A 15,879-nucleotide genomic window follows, 5' to 3' on the forward strand; every position below is an offset into this window, starting at 1 on the left:
GCACAGGTATTAAAGCAGCGCATTCTTTAATTGAGGAAGGGAAGGAAGGAAGGAAGGAAGGAAGGAAGGAAGGAAGGAAGGAAGGAAGGAAGGAAGGGACTCTTTTACAGATTGCTTTTTACCAGAGGCCCAAAAGACCCATCTCTGCCCCGAAGAGCTTGCGTTTCTCCTTTCACAGCAAGGAGAGGAAGGGAGCAGCAAGGCCAGCAGAACTGGAACTAAACGGGGGAAATGCCGCTGGCCGTGACAGAGCACTGGGTTCGCTAAGAGGCGGCTTCTACGAAGGCGAGAGAAGCTTCCCCGGTTCCTTCAGCTCTGCTCCCCGGAGCTCAGACGCCTTCTTCCCCCCCCCCCCCACACACACCTAGCTCAGCTTTCCCGTACCCGGCTTCCCCCCCCCCCCGTGCAAAAAGGAGTCGCCACCCGCGCCCCTGCCTTTCCAAGCCCGCCTCTCGGCTCTTCCTGCGGGTCTTTAGGCGCAAACTTAGCAATTGGACCTCCGGGCCTCATCCGGGCGCGTGGAGTTTCTCCGCCACGGGCGGAGCCCTCTCAGTCCCGAAATGCGGGGAACGGCACCCGGGCGCCCTTGCAACGGGACGGCGGCAAGGCCAGGCCTCCTGGGAGCAGCGAGATCAGGCTCAAAGCCTAGCCCAGCGCAACCCCGCAGGAATCCGGCAGCAGAAGGAAGAAAGCCAACCGAAGGGCTGCAGTGTAGCAACCGGAGGTGGGGGGACGGGGGGGGGAGGCGGGAGAGAGAGAGAGAGAGAGAGAGAAAGAAGCCTTTCCTTCCCACCAACGCGCACTTCTCTCCCCCGGAGACCCAACACGAGGTTGGGAGCGGGGACACAAGCAAACGAGCGAAGAGGACCTTCAAAGTCGCCTCTTCAAGATCCCAGCTCTTTGCCGAGGCAGAATGGGAATGATTATGTTAATTAAGGCTGGCTCTGTAAATAATGGTGGCTGGAGAGAATAGATAGATCGAGTCCCCGTGTGTCTTTAACGCGATTAACGTAATAATCTAGTAATTTGTAGCATGCAGTGAATAAATAACGCCCCTTAAAATACAAGACGTATCCAGCGGCAGCAAAGAAATTAATTAGCAGTGTCTTAACGCATGGGCATTAAGGGAAGATTAAAAACAAAAAAAACAAAAAACACCACCACCCTCCCTCGCCTCGAAATACATCTTTAGAACAGTGATCTTTTGAATGTAAAAAGGCGGATTCATATTCGTTTGTTTGGATTCAGATTTGATTGCTCTACTCCCAATTTTGGATTCAGGTCCGTGCCTTTAGCGGGCTGTGGCTCTGAAAGAGAGGTGTCTGTCCATGTGTTTGAAATCAAAGAATTTCCAACATAAAGAATGGTCAACAGTGCCAAATTCGGCTGGATCCTGTCCCCTCTTTTCTCACTGTGCTATTCCGACCCACCTTCACCCCCCCCCCGCTCCCTCCACACTCTGTATTATTTTTTTTTTCCCTGCTCGCAATCTTTTCAAATTGGCGTTGGAATGGAGGATTGAAATCTTCGCCGTCTCCATCCCCCTTCCCAAATTAGACGCCTTGTCCCAAACCGAAAACCTTTCAGACGACGCACCCACGGCCCTCGCAGGTGGCCCGTCCCTGTCGCTTTTAAGTGTGTTGGTGCAAAGTTCTCCTCGGAAAGTTTCTGCGCGGTAGCTAAACTCCCGGAGTTTAATAGAAAACGGGTTTAAACCCGCTCTGGGGCTTAAAAAATAGGGGCGGGCGGGGTAGGGGGGGGTGGGGGAGGAGAGGGAATGACAGCACGGAGATGGATCTCCCGGCCACTGGCAATTGTTGGACACACGCCGTGTTGCTCCGACGTGTGTGGAGGGGCTGAAGGAAAGAGGGGGTTGTTTCCCAGCCTCCTCGAAGTGGGGAGAGTGATAAGTAATAACGCGTGTTTAACAAGCCTCGTAAATCCGAACTTGTTGAGAGGCGTCCCTCCCGCCCCGGCCCCCCTCCAGGCTCGGACGCAAGAGGAAACCCCGGTTCCCCTGCCCAAACAATGGCTACGCCGAACCTTTAAGGTGAAGACGCACACGCCCCGCAGCCTTTAAACTTGGATCTCGCCGTTATAGTTAAGCGCCATTGGGAGAGGTTGGACACGCCGGGTTCGTTCTTTCCATGCACTCAAAACTAGGTGCTTACTGCAAAAATCCGTTCCCTTAAACTTTCTGGACCTCCCGTGCAAAGGCTTAGTTAGCCTACTAGAAAGGAGCTTGGTTGGTTCCCGCCGATTCGATTTGGGGAGAGAAAATAAAGGAAGCTAAATGAAACCCAACTTCTATCTGCCACTGAGTTTTTTGTTTTTGTTTTTTTCCTTGCTATGCTCCGAAAAATACACAAAGAAACGTGCTTCGACAGCAAGCAAAACAGCAAATAAACTCTCCCAAATTGCATCCTGGTAGAGATTCCTGCCCCAACCGAGAAACTGGGACAGGGTTTCCTCTCCGCCGTCCCGGGTGGCATCCCACGGGCGATTATTTATCCCGCGGGGAAATGAAGACGTGTGACAGTGCCGTCCTTTGATCACCCAGCGGATTTAGCCATCTGAGGTGGCCATAAGGAATGGGGTGTTTTGGTGTTTTTGTTGTTTTTGTTTTGATGGACAGGTACCGACGTATGGACCGTTGTCATACACTATTATGGAATTCGCTTCGGTGGAATGTACACGTGTGAACATAGGAGCAACCACTGAAAAACATAAATGGACTGGAGGTCGGTTTGGAGAGGGCTTTGCGAAGGGTTGGTGTGTACGCTCCTGACTCCTTTCTTTGCACAGGAAAAGCCCGAGACGTGGGAAGCCAGGGATGCACAGGGAAAAGGAACAACCAGAACAGCTGTACACTCGCGGACTTCTCCACCGAGCGGGAAGACAAAAAGAAAAAAAAGAAATGTCAAGGAAAGGAAGCGCGCGACCGTCTCCGGGCCGAGCGGCCGAGGAAGCCGCGGGGAAGGGGAGCTGAGCAAAGCAGCCCCGGCGTCTTTTGCCTTTCGGTTGATTATGATTGCAGTTTGGGCTTTGCTCTCTCTCTCTCTCTCTCTCTCTCTCTCTCTCTCTCTCTCTCTCTCTCTCTCTCTCTCTCCTTCCCCCCCCCCCCCCCAGCTCTCCCTCGCCGGGAAGGCTTGCCTGGAGCCGGATTGTCCCTCAAGTCCCCCGAGAGGCAGGCAAGCAGCAAAGCACGCTGGTGCGTCCCCGTCTGGCTATCTTGGCTTCCACCGCCCCCCCCCCCACTCAACGGTTTGCCACTGCCGTCTCCAGCCCTCCACTTTCGGCAGCCGCGGCGGGTTTCTCCGCTGCTCTTGAGGGGAGGAACAGCCGGCTGCCTTCGGCACCAGCCGAGGAAGTTCGGAACCTCGGCCTTTAATTTGGGCAAGCGTGGTCTTACCAGGCAACCCCGATAAACTCCCTTCCCCTTACCCGTAGCCCCAGATTCTTCCCAAACAGGCCCGCAGCTGCCCACCCCTCCCTCGGTTAACCCTCGTCAAGTAGCGGCTTGTAGGCCCGGCTTGGCAAGAAAACCCCTGCCGAAACCCTGTCGGTCCTGGAAAAAAAGACCTTGGATTCGGCCAGGCTTTGGCCAGAAGCGATCTGAGACGTTCTCAGCAAAACCAGTTTCTTCCAGCATCATCACACACACACACACACACACACACACACACACACACACACACACACACACACACACACGTCGTGAACAACAAAAACCTGCCTTCGAGTCGAGGATTTCTTTAATGGGGACAAGGCTTTTTGAAAGGGCCCCCTTCGTGTGAAAGCGGGGAGCGCGTTCAAGAAGCCTCAGAAGTCGCATTTTCCTCATGAAATAAATGCAAGCGGCTGAAACTGGGGGGCGCCCCTGAACGGCAGCCCTTAACCAGGGACCGAGTCCCGTCCCGTTCAACGGAACGCCTTTATTTTCCAATAAATAGGCATAGGATCCGCTTCGGCTGGATGGCGCCTTCCGTCTAGGGTCATCCCTTTCAGATCCTTTCCGTTTTTTGTCCCAGCTCGTTGCCTTCGCCTGCTCCTTCGCACTTTAATCCAGGCCTTCTTTCTTCCTTCCTCTGTCGGTTGATGGGACTCCCTGTCTTAAAAAAATAAAATAAGTGTTTCAACCAAAAGGTTGGTAGTATCGCTTGCAGTCCTTTTTAAAGGAGCCTATTCGCAAATTAAATCCCACAATTCCAGAAAAGTATTGTCTGTGTATTTGTGTGTGTGTGTGTGAGAGAGAGAGAGAGAGAGAGAGAGAGACAGAGACAGAGAGAGACAGAGAGACAGAGAGACAGAGAGAGAGAAAGAGAGAAAGAGAGAGAGATCATTTGAAAGAGAAAGCAGAAAACTTTACACAGCTCCGACTAACTTTGTGTCAGAAATCCCACAAAAGAAAAATCCTGAATACAACCCAGTATTCAGAGTGGCGGTGGTTTTTCTGACGTTCTTCCTCTTTCGGGAAGGGACGGTAAAGGGTAAGAGAAGGGGGAGGTTTCAGCTTTCTTACTGAAGTCCAGATTTTCCCAGCTTTTCCAAAATCGATTTAAGTTGCACCTCGAAGAAAAGCACTACTTCATAAAAGAGATGGGTGGGTTGCAAAGCTGCTCTGTCAATGTGGAGGGCTTCAAAATCTTATGGAAGTCTGTGTCATTGAATTGGGGGGGGGCATATACTTCTCTCCCCAAAGTGTGTGTGTGTGGGGGGGGTTAATCTGGACTTTATTTAATGGAAGGAATGGAAAAGGAAGGTGGCGACATGGGGGCAGTTATCGTATTAAGGCCAAGTAGAGATCCACAGATAAAGCAAGGGGTGCCTGCAATGTCAGAGAAAGAGAGAAGCGCAACGGGCCTTGGAACAACAAATGAAGCCAAGAACTTAGCTGCTCAGAGAAACTTCTACTTATAACTAGGCAAGTAGAAAGCATCTAGCTCCTCTCACGGGGTTGTTTTTTTTTTTTTTTTTTTTTGAGGTTCTTTGAGAACCGAAAATCTGTTCTTCCTCCTGTCTCTTCCCCTCCCTTCCCCCTCGCCTTCACTCGACTGCTACTTGGAAAAGGTTGTATGTGTGTGTGGGGGGGGGGAGTGAACCTTTCCCTTCTTCTACCTTGAAGCTTTTTTTAAAACCTGGCCCAGGGACTACTGCAGTGCAGTCTGTCCTGATTTAGGTGGCCACCTAACTTAAGGACCGTTAAGCCAAATTCCCTTCCCCCCATTGTACAGACCTATATGACTTGAGTGATTTCAGGAAGGAAGGAAGGAAGGAAGGAAGGAAGGAAGGAAGGAAGGAAGGAAGGAAGGAAGGAAGGAAGGAAGGAGTGAGTGAGTTGTCCTGGTTCTTCTATTTGGCTGGCTCAAAATAATAGCTACAAATCCCACTGATCTGAGTTAGAAGAACTTCATGGGTGGCTGGATTGTGACCCAAATCTTTTATTTCCCCCCTTGGAGTTTGGCAATGGGTAGACCAGTAAGAAGCAAAATGTCACCTCCAGACTCCTAGGAAGAAAGCTTGAACAGAGAAGAAATTAAGAAGTATTCAGGACGAATCCAGTGATGCCAGTAAACCATTTACACAATGCACAACTACAGATTAGTGGTTTGGATGTGTAGCCAGTTAAGGTGCATGATGCGCAAGTTTAAGCCTAGGCTTGCTTCTTGCATTGGTACTTTACTGTTTAGATATATACCTCCAGATCATTTCAAAAAAATTTCAAAAGCAAGGTATGGGGAAGACTTGAGATCAAGTGCTAATCCATAATCTGTGTTTGAAGTAGAAGCAAGAGGGAAAAAAACGAAAAGAGCAGCACCTGAAATATGAATTAATCCAAAGCAGGAGGGTCGACATTCACACATTTCTATTTCCCCACCTTCCTGTAGTTAAGGGGCCTAAAAATGAGGTAAGTGATTTACAGGAATTGTAAGATTTACAGGCTACAATCTGCTTTAGTGGATATTGTAATGGCTGTTTCTTTGTGGCTGTAAACTTGTATAGGCTACAGCCACGTTGGAAACACATCTTAGGCCAAGAAGGCAAGGGGGAAGTAGTTGACTTCTGATGTCCCACTTTGAAGGAAGCTTCCTTGAAGACCACGAAGCCTGATTGTGTGGTGCGCCGTCTACCTTTTGCAGAGCTTGGAAAGCCCCACAAAACGAGCCCTCTGGATTAGCTTCAGCAAGAATTACTTGCTGTAAAACCTTCAGACGGTCGGGACTGCACACTCTCTTCCCCGGTTTAGGAACGGGGTGGTCTCGCTTGTCTGGATGCTGGTTGGCGAGAATTAAGCACCCCATGACGAGCTGTCCAGGAGGACGGGCGGAGCCCCTGCGGTCTTTGCTACCTTGCCCAGGAGATACAAAGGCGCCTTCCACTCCAGCCGGGAGAAAGAGCTCCGCGGCCTGGCTTCAGGGCCCGAGCGAGAATGGCAGGGACCCTAGAAGAAGGCAGCGGATCGAAACCGGAGAGCAGAGAAGCGATGCCAAGGCCACGCCACGGTCGTACAAAAGGCAACAAATTGTGCACCGCTAGGCGGCAATTTCTTAAAACGAAGAAAATGCTGCGCTCCCCGCGCTTGCTTTTTCTCCTGGAGGTTTTAGAAAGCAACAAAAAGATCTCCTCTTCAACGCTGGCGGGCTTCCATCTTTACTCCCATACAAGAACGCGAGGATCTTTTAAAAGTTTATTTACTGCAAAGGCAGATGAGGGAAGAGAAGAGCACAGTACTCACTTGTTTAGTATTGCAAGGAAGAGGTTTCTGGGAAGAGCAGCTGGAAGGTTTAATTCTGGGTTTGCGCTTACTGCTTCGATTATAGACTACTATCCAAACAAAAATGAAAGTCAGTGGAAAGTAAGTGGCAGCTCCACCCTCCCAAAAAGTCTAACTTCCTCACTGATGATCCGAATTGCGAGGAGTCAGTTGTAAGCGCTGGGGAAAAAAAAAAAAAAACGACCCCGTTTTTGTTTTGTTTTGTTTTGTTTTGTTCTGAAGGGGACACACTAAACAGCGAAACCCCAATGTTGGGCAGCTGTAAAATCGTGTAGACAGGTTGTCATACAGCAACGGGGGCTTTAAATACGCACGCACACCCCCCCCGCACCGCACAGCAGCTGCGCGCAGGCACGCATACACTCTCTCTCACACACACACACACACACACACTCACACTCATCAGGGCGAAGTGGTCCTGGCAGGATTGCTAAACCACGTGTTCCGCGGAGGGGGGAACGCGGGGTCGGGTAGGCGGTGCTTGGAGCTCAAGTGGGTGCCAATCAAAGCATCAACTTCAAATTGTATCTGAAAGATCAGCCGAGGACCTTAGGGCAGGCGCATCAGTCGGAGCTCAATTGTTGATCAGATCACATCTAAGGGATTTAAGAGCGCAGACGAGCCGAGATTTGAGGGAAGACGCCCCACCGAGTTTACCCACACGCACTGCGGCCGCCGCCTCCTCTTCCTCCTCCTCCTCTTTCCACCACCGCCTCCTCTCCTCCTCCTCCTCCCCCTCCCCTCTTCCCCATGCAAATTCTCCGATCCGTCTGAGCGGGAGAGACGGGACCGATCGCAGAACCAAAAAGAAAACCAACTCGGACGGGGGCTTCTCTCTGCCTGCCCTGCCTGCCTGCCTGCCTCCCAAAGCAGTCAGGAGAAGCCGGCCGGGGCGCTTCTCCGCCCTCCGCTTGCCGCCCGCCTCGCTCCGCCGCCGACTCCTGGCTCGCTCTTGCCCCGTCGGCGGTGCGTCCGGTCCCTCCCCGCCCGCACGCCCGGGATGTCCTTCCCGCAGCTGGGCTACCCGCAGTACCTGAGCGCCAGCCAGGCCGTCTACGGCGGCAGCGACCGCCCGGGGGTGCTGGCCGCAGCCGCCGCCGCCGCCGCCGCAGCCGCCGCCACCTCAGGCCGTCCAGGAGGGGCTGAGCTGAGCAGCGGCTCTACCGCCGCCGTCACCTCAGTGCTGGGCATGTACGCCGCCGCTGCCGCCGCCGCCGGACCCTACAGCACGGCCAACTACAGCGCCTTCCTGCCTTACACCGCCGACCTGACCCTCTTCTCGCAGATGGTGAGTCTGGCCTCGATCCGAGGGGGGGGGGGGTGGGCGGAGGGGAGGGGGACGCGACCGGGAGCTCGGGAAAGTTCGCGACTTTGGCAGGCGAAGGTCGCCCCCTCGTCCAGGCCGTTTGCTTTCGTGCCACGCTCCTCCGCTATCCAAACGGGGCTCCTTCTGGGACTTGCCTTCCTCGTCCGGGCCCGCGGCGGGTCTCCGGACCATCTCCGAGCCAGTTTTTTGCCTCCGCTTTGACAGGTCAGTCTGGAAGGGCGAAGCGCTCTTTCGATCCGAGGCGCCCTTCTTGGGCTTCTCCGCCTTGCCGACGCTGCTGGAACTTGAGAGATTTCCTTGATTTTGTGTGGCCGGGAAAGCGCCAGGCGCGAGATCGCCGGCCTCCCCTAAACGCCTCCGAAGAAAATCGGACCGGGATTTCCCCCCCCCCCGTCTCCCCTCCTTTCCTCCCTTCCTCCCCGCGCCGTGTCTTTTTTTTCCAGATCTTGTCCTAATTTCATAAAATTACTCTCGCTTTTCATTCGAAATGAAGGAATTGACTCGCGGTGTTAATTCGAGTCCTCATTTAAACCACGGTTACAGATCCATTTGAATCCCTCCCCCCCCCCGTTCAAAATGGCACATTTATGGCGATTTATTATTTTTTTTGCAATTTAATTTAAATAAAATTAGCTGCTTACTGTTCTTGTTCTTTGATTGCTTTTATGCGGACGTTTTTTAGGATGTTTTCAGAAGAAACGGATGTTCTCTTTCAGGTTTATTGTTTCGCATGTTTTATGTATCCGCGCTTAAATGCTAACAGATATGAAACAATTGCGCGTATAACTTGTCCTTGATAGATTTGCTGTCCGTTATTATGTTTGTGGTGTTTAAGGATTATTTACATTGAACAGAAGGAAGTAAATATATTGAGCAAGGTAATGTCATACCTACTTTTGACAACAAAAATAACCACTGAAAAATGAAATACAATCTTTGTAAAAAATAAAAGAAATCCTTAGAAAAGCATCTTTATTCAACTGTATACAGCAGGCAGTGGCTGAAAAAGACCATCTATTTTCACTTACTGTCCACCAGTAAATGATAAGTAGAAGCAGTAATGATTTTCAAGTGGCTACTTCAAAAGAATTCCCAACAGGGGAATACAGAATTTATCATTTCGACAACCAGAACAAAAATAGCTCAGTGAGATAAGGGAATATAGCGAGTAGACTCTAATAGAGTTATTATTAAAAATTACATTTTGCTTTTTCATAGAGTGTATACGTCTGTATTTCCTTTTTACAATTGCTTTTGCAAACCTGCTTGGGGAAAAAAACCAATGTCTTTGCAAAGGAATATTTGGCTTTTCCACTCTGGTGATTTTTAAACATTTTAAAAAGCTTGATCTTCTATTTAAAACACACACATACACAAACACACAAAGGAGGAGAACTTTGACACTGATAGGAAGCAGAGGGGAATAAAACATCTTGTTTCTCCTCAGGGTACACCTGATTCCTAGAACTCAGAACCTTAGGCTGAGACTGTTCCTGAAGCTCCAGGAACAGTCATAAAATAACTGTTTGTATGCACTTGCTTAAATTTGCCATTGGTGGTAATAATGAGGCCTAATGTGGTTGCTGGAAGATAAAATGTTATATACCAAAGACTTGATGGGCTAATTTGATTTCCTTGCTTTACTGCTGATAATATATTGATTGAAAATAAATCACTTTCACTAACGACGTTCAAAGTTGAGGGGGGGATATATTGTTCCAGTTAGATGAAATAATTTCTGAGAAATAACTATATGAATGCATGCATTATTTTTATTCTACTAAAAGCAAGAAGTGGCTGAAATGGAGGGACAAAGACATCCTATTGTGAGCTAAAATCTTATATCCAATTTCCTGTGAGTAAGGTCCTTGAACTCTAGAAATTACTTCTGAGTAGGCACGCAGTATCATACTGCTAAGCCCCTATGAAAGATTTATGTGCTTAATTCCCCCCCCCACACACACACACCCCGAAATTAGTATGATTTCAGTGTGTTTAACTCTGGTTGGATTGATTTGTGCCTTATCATTGTCCTTGTGTGGTAGAGCAAAAGGGAGATTCAGCATAACTCCATTCTCTTCCCTATCTCTCTTTAAACTGCTGCTGCCAGGGCTGAGCAAGAATCAGCCTGGGCCGTCTGTCTGTTGCACTAGACATGCCCCAGCAGCCTGTGATGATGCCCTGATACTATCTTTCTCGTTTGTGGGTTGCCACTTTTTTTTTTAAATAGCACAATAAATATTGCTCCTGAATCTGGGTTTCAGAAATAAGGCTGGTGGGCTTTGATGGAGACTGAAGGGAGGGAGGGAGAGATGGAACATCTTTCCCATTCTTTTTATCTGAAAGAAAAATAATTTGGGAAAGCTTTGCTGAAGAGACTGGAAAGGAAGTAATTGAATAACTTCCTCATTCTTTTTTTTCTTTTCTGCTTCTCTGAATGTCTTCCAGGGTTCCCAGTATGAACTGAAGGACAACCCTGGAGTCCACCCTGCTACCTTTGCTGCTCACACCACTCCTGGTTATTATCCTTATGGGCAGTTCCAGTATGGGGACCCAGGAAGACCTAAGAATGCCACCCGAGAGAGCACCAGCACCTTGAAAGCCTGGCTGAATGAGCACCGCAAGAATCCCTACCCAACCAAGGGTGAGAAGATCATGCTGGCCATCATCACCAAGATGACCCTCACACAGGTCTCCACTTGGTTTGCCAATGCCCGGAGGAGGCTGAAGAAGGAGAACAAGGTCACATGGGGAGCCCGGAGCAAAGATCAAGAGGATGGCAATCTCTTCGGAAGCGACAATGAGGGGGACCCTGAAAAAAATGAAGACGATGAAGAGATTGATCTGGAGAGTATTGACATTGACAAAATTGATGAGAATGATGGAGAGCAGAGTAATGAGGAAGAGGAAGAGAAAGTTGAGCTCTTGAGGCAAAGGAGAGAAGACGTCCATTTGGAGAAAAATAAGATCTTGCCAATACCAGGCTCTGAAGGACTTAAACCCAAGGAAACCTTGCCATTGGGCAAGGAGGCCTCAGACAACCCTACTCGGATCTTGAGCCCCAGCAGACAAAACACCCTGCAAGGCCCAATGCACAACAAACCCAAGATCTGGTCTTTGGCAGAGACTGCAACTAGTCCAGATGGAGCCCTCAGCAAGCCAGCTCCTCCTTCACCTCCAGCCCAAGTGAACCACACTTCCCCCCAGCTCCAGCATCCAGCTTTCCTTCCCAGCCATGGACTTTATACCTGCCAGATTGGCAAGTTTCACAACTGGACAAATGGGGCGTTTCTCACCCAAAGCTCCTTGCTAAACGTGAGGTCCTTTTTGGGAGTTAATCACCACCATGCTGCCCATCACAACCATCACCTTCAAGCCCAGCAGCCACCTTCAGTGTTAACAGCACTCAGCGCTGACAAACCTTCTGAGAGGACCAGCCCCAAACACATAGGTAATGTTTGAAACAGGCAGATAAAGAGGCTCCTTGCAAGTGGATTGATGTGACCCTTTCAAGGTAGTCCAAACCAGGAAACCAAAACCAAGAATATTAACACTACCTTTATTGTGAGTTTATAGTACCTCTTCCCCTGCCTTTATGTTCCAAACAACTGGGGAGTGTCAATTTTGAGAAGCTTTCTCCCACCCAATTCCTGCTTTGGACTCAGATTACTCTTTTCAGACTGTTGTTCAGGCTGCATCTCTTCCTCCTGTCTCTCAAGGTTATTTTCACAGCACATTATACTTGGGGATAAGTCCCACTGAACTGGTATTCAGCCACCTTGGTGCTGTAATTTCTCTCTCTCTCTCTCTCTCTCTCTCCCTCCCTCCCCCCCTCTCTCCTATGAAACCTCAGGTCCTTGAATAGAGCCATAACTGCTAGGTTGTCCTATGACAGGGAAGCTGCCTTACACAGCTCAAGTGGATAAAAGGCTAAGAAAACTGGGATAGTCCAAATTATTCTGTATTAACACGACTATTAAGGCTTTCCACTTCTGAAAAACATGAAGTGTGCACAAACATATTTAGTTGGCTTTGGAGGGGAAAATGGTGAGACCTTCTAGTATTAAATGACTGTTAAATGTATTAGATTAATTAAAAAAAACCTGTATCCATTGTAATATTGCAAACATAAGGAAATGTTATTCTCTCCACACAGCTGATGGGGAAATCACTGGGAAATTTCCTGGTAGATACAAGACTTGAATTGGATTTCTAGATTCATGTATTAGTCACTCACCAATAGACTATGCTTTAAAAAAAAAGGGGGGGGGTGAGATGGTGGAATAGTAATATTTATTGTGTACACTATCTATCTTTGGCTCTACATGCCCGTGTAGGTAAATTTTGTTAAAGTTCTTTTCTTTTCCTTTCTTTTCCTTTCTTTCTTCTGCAGAAAGAGAAAATGTAGCAAGAACCGACTCTCCGCCTCAGCAGTTAAAATCTCCCTTTCAGCCTGTCCGGGACAAGTGAGTTCTTGTTCAGTGAAATTTACTTAAAGGAAAGAAAGTGCTTGGATAATGCAGACTAATCCAAGCACACCCTCATTATCATAAATCAAAGCAACAATCAAGCAATTCAGTAGAGCTTTTCAAAGTGGTATAACTTACAAACTATATACTTTCGCTTGGAAGTTTTGTGTGTGTGTGTGTGTGTGTGTGTGTGTGTGTGTTTAGAAACTGACTTCCCCCCACCACCAATGTCACATTGCATTTCTAGTGTGTGTGTGTGTGTGTGTGTATCCTTTTTTTTTTTTAAAATGTAGTCAGTTCCCTAATGCAGATGGGCGACAAGTAGCTGAGCTTTCACTGATAGATGGTTCTGTCTTTTCTTCCCAACAGCTCTTTGACTCCACAAGAGGGAACATCGTGAATTTTAACAACTCTCCCTTCTGCTTCATTAAATGTTTTTGGGGGTTTTGTTTTGTTTTTGTTTTCATTTTTTTGATGGAAAAGGAAATTTCACAGACTGGTCTAAAGAACAAAACAAAAATGGAAATGATTTAAATGACTCCCATCAATCTCTTTTTGCAATAAGGTAGTAGCAATTCATTAAAAGAAAAAAAAAAAAAGAAAACTTAACTGGACTCTTCCGGTTTCCATTATTCCATTTTAAGAAAGTGTAATTCTAACCTTGATTGGGTAAATTGGTTTTGTTAAAGGTTTCTCATGTGATTGTGTTATCCTGTATATAAAGTGGTTTCAAATTGTAAATAGCGCCACTGCAAAAACTTGTCTAAATCATATATTTTTGCCTAATAAACAAAAATGAAATTATGACTTTGCCCTGCATAAGTGACTTTTGGTTTTGCATATGGAAAACTCAAGGCTTTTATTGTTTTCCATCCAATATTAGTAGGGTTTTAAGCACTAATCTGTTCAGTTGATAGATTAATTGACTAAAACTTGGGTGACTAATTATGAATATAGCAGAATTGGCACACTTTAAGTAATTAGCTATGTGGCTAAAAAATTTAACAGAGAAAAAGGATTTTTTCCCTTCTAAAATTTTTGCACCTAAATATTTTAGCTATTTTAAATTTCTAAAAGTACTTCAAAATTATATTGGTTCTGTGATATTAGTAGTATGCAAGTTGAATTGATTACATTTAATCAATAAGTAATTATTGTACTGCCCAGTCTACTCAGACGTAAATCCTATTGAACTAAATGAATGTCACCCTCAGGTGCTATATTTAGAATTGCAATCCTGGGTTAAAATGGCAGTTGATGGATAAATTATTTAAACTCTACATGGTCAACATTAAATACTTCTGACAATTTCCACAGCAAATGGCACCTTAGAGCAACTCACATTGTGTACTTTTTCATAATTGTGAGCTTTCTCATTTAAATCAAAGTGTGCTTTATTTGAGGGGGTGTCTGGAAACGACCTGCAAATGTGTTGCTTTTTTTTTGTGCTAGAGAAAATTAATTCTTCCTTGAAAGGGGGAAAGGCTGCTGTATAATTCTTTTCTAATCCAAGCACCAGGTTCAATAGAGAGGCCTCTGTACAGTATTAAGTGGCTCTTTATGTTGAGTTGGCTGCAGAACTAGTTTACTCCAAGGCTGAGGGGCGAGATAGGAAAACAGATATAGAGAAAATAAAACTGGGATGTCAAGATTGAGTTTTGAGATGGAGAAGAGCCTTTGGGAGTCTCTCTCCTCCCCATGGAATTTTAGCTTGTAATCCTTGTAGCAAAAGAAAAAAGGAACTGTAAATCATTGGAAGGAATGGGAGAGGAAGAGGCAAGTTCCCTCAAACTTGGCTAATCTCCCAAAGATTAGCCCTTGCAAAAGGTGCAATATTTTTCCAGAGGCTCCCAATGTCTCCACCGACTCTCTCTCTCTCTCTCCCTCTCTCCAGCCACACCCCCCCCCCGTTTTCTCTTTTTCCTAAATGAGAATGCTAAATGAGCATTGAGGTGCTAATCAGATACCAGATGGTTGTTGACGGTGGAAAATGGAAAGAAGCAGCTGGGAAAGTCATTAAAAAATCATGCTGGAGACAGCCTATCCGAACTGTGCCATCCTCGGAGCAGGACTTGTCGGAAATCAGAACGAGATTTGAAATCAAATATTAATAAATTCCCCATCAAGGGTGACAATATTGATCTGGGTTTTCTTCCGTTTTCCCCTTGCACGGGAGAGCACTGTACGCAAAAAAAAAAAAAAAAAAAAAAGAATTTTTCCTCCCTTTGAGAAAATTCGCTGGTGCTTTGTGGATCCCTTTTTTTTTCCCTTCCATCCTTCCCTGAAGCAAGAAAGAAAAAAAAGAAAAAGAAAAGGAGGGGTGGGGTGGGGTGGGTGGAAGGGAGGGAGGGAAGCATGGGTGGATCTTCGTAGCGGGAGAAACGAAATACACGGCAGACTTTTTCTCTGCTGTTCGGGATTTGGACCTAGGGGACGCCTGGCGACCGGGAGCGAGTGCCCGTCCTTAAGAACCGGCCGAAGTTTAGCTTAGCTCCCTGCGGCCGTAATTTTTTTTTTCTTCAGAAATTGAACTTCAACCAGCCCTATTTCCAAGCAAGTCTGACCGTAATCGAGTGCTTTACTTAGGAAGCCATGCTTCTGAGTAGGGCGTGTGGGTGCAGCAGGTTTACCCACCTCTCGGGGACCGAGAGCTGCTTACTTGGATGTAAGAGCCCCTGCGTGCAACAAGGCGCACTTCCTAGCAAGCTAGCTCAGAAGCGCAGCCTGCGGTGTGCTTGAAGCCGGGTGCGATCGTGGCAGAAAGCGGTGGCATTTATTTCTCCAGATAGTTAACAGCCGGAACACAAGTTCCTCCGCGCTTGAATTGCAGACAGCTGTTTTTGTCAAAGAGCGAGCGAGAGAGGAAGAGAGAGATTCGTGCCTCGTCCCGAGTTCACATTAAACAGAAGGGCATTCTCCACAGTTTGTCTGTCTCTCCTTCCGCCCGTTCATCCTTTTCTCTCATACGTATTTATAAATTTCGTTCCCTTCTCTCTCTCTCTCTCTCTCTCTCTCTCCCTCTCTCTCTCTCTCTTTCAAAATCTCTAGCAATTGAAGGCTTTGAAGTACGAACGTTATGAAAGAACGCGGTGGGGAAATAACTATTTCTAGAACACAAGAAACAGGGAGGTAGACCGCGCGGAAAAACTCCCAGCCCGCCCGGGACGGAAAGAATTTAGCGAAGAATCTCCTGCTTGTCTGCCTGCCTGCCTGCCTCCCTCTCGTTCAGCAAGTGAGATTCGGTCTCCTCAAACACGAGCAGGGCTTTCCCTTAACGACTAGCGTCTCCAATCGGACATTGCTCACTC

General features: G+C 47.6%; 1 protein-coding gene and 1 long non-coding RNA gene across 2 annotated transcripts; one reads left to right on the forward strand and one right to left on the reverse strand.

The window, feature by feature from the left end:
• Nucleotides 1-3,737: 3,737 nt before the first annotated feature.
• LOC120301732 lies at nt 3,738-7,244 on the reverse strand. The gene is made up of 3 exons (XR_005554990.1): nt 7,173-7,244; nt 6,737-6,934; nt 3,738-4,112 (listed from the first exon to the last, which is right to left on the reverse strand). It is a non-coding gene; the product is annotated as an uncharacterized LOC120301732 (long non-coding RNA).
• On the forward strand, nt 7,202-13,378 carry IRX1 (iroquois homeobox 1). The gene is made up of 4 exons (XM_039329292.1): nt 7,202-8,063; nt 10,551-11,553; nt 12,496-12,568; nt 12,941-13,378. Exons 1-4 carry the CDS (start codon nt 7,776-7,778, stop codon nt 12,969-12,971), a joined length of 1,395 nt encoding a protein of 464 aa, XP_039185226.1. The 5' UTR covers nt 7,202-7,775; the 3' UTR covers nt 12,972-13,378.
• The last annotated feature ends 2,501 nt before the right edge of the window (nt 13,379-15,879 follow it).

This window comes from Crotalus tigris, unplaced genomic scaffold (assembly GCF_016545835.1).
Source record: "Crotalus tigris isolate CLP2741 ecotype Arizona unplaced genomic scaffold, ASM1654583v1 scf7180000024391.5723578, whole genome shotgun sequence".
Lineage (NCBI taxonomy): Eukaryota > Metazoa > Chordata > Lepidosauria > Squamata > Viperidae > Crotalus > Crotalus tigris.

What these genes read in the sequence shown, in the direction of transcription:
- IRX1 (XM_039329292.1), top strand. Translation starts at nt 7,776, where the DNA reads ATGTCCTTCCCGCAGCTGGGCTACCCGCAGTACCTGAGCGCCAGCCAG. An exon ending in TGACCCTCTTCTCGCAGATG is followed by an intron (nt 8,064 to 10,550) that starts GTGAGTCTGGCC and finishes AATGTCTTCCAG; the next exon opens with GGTTCCCAGTATGAACTGAA. An exon ending in GACCAGCCCCAAACACATAG is followed by an intron (nt 11,554 to 12,495) that starts GTAATGTTTGAA and finishes TTTCTTCTGCAG; the next exon opens with AAAGAGAAAATGTAGCAAGA.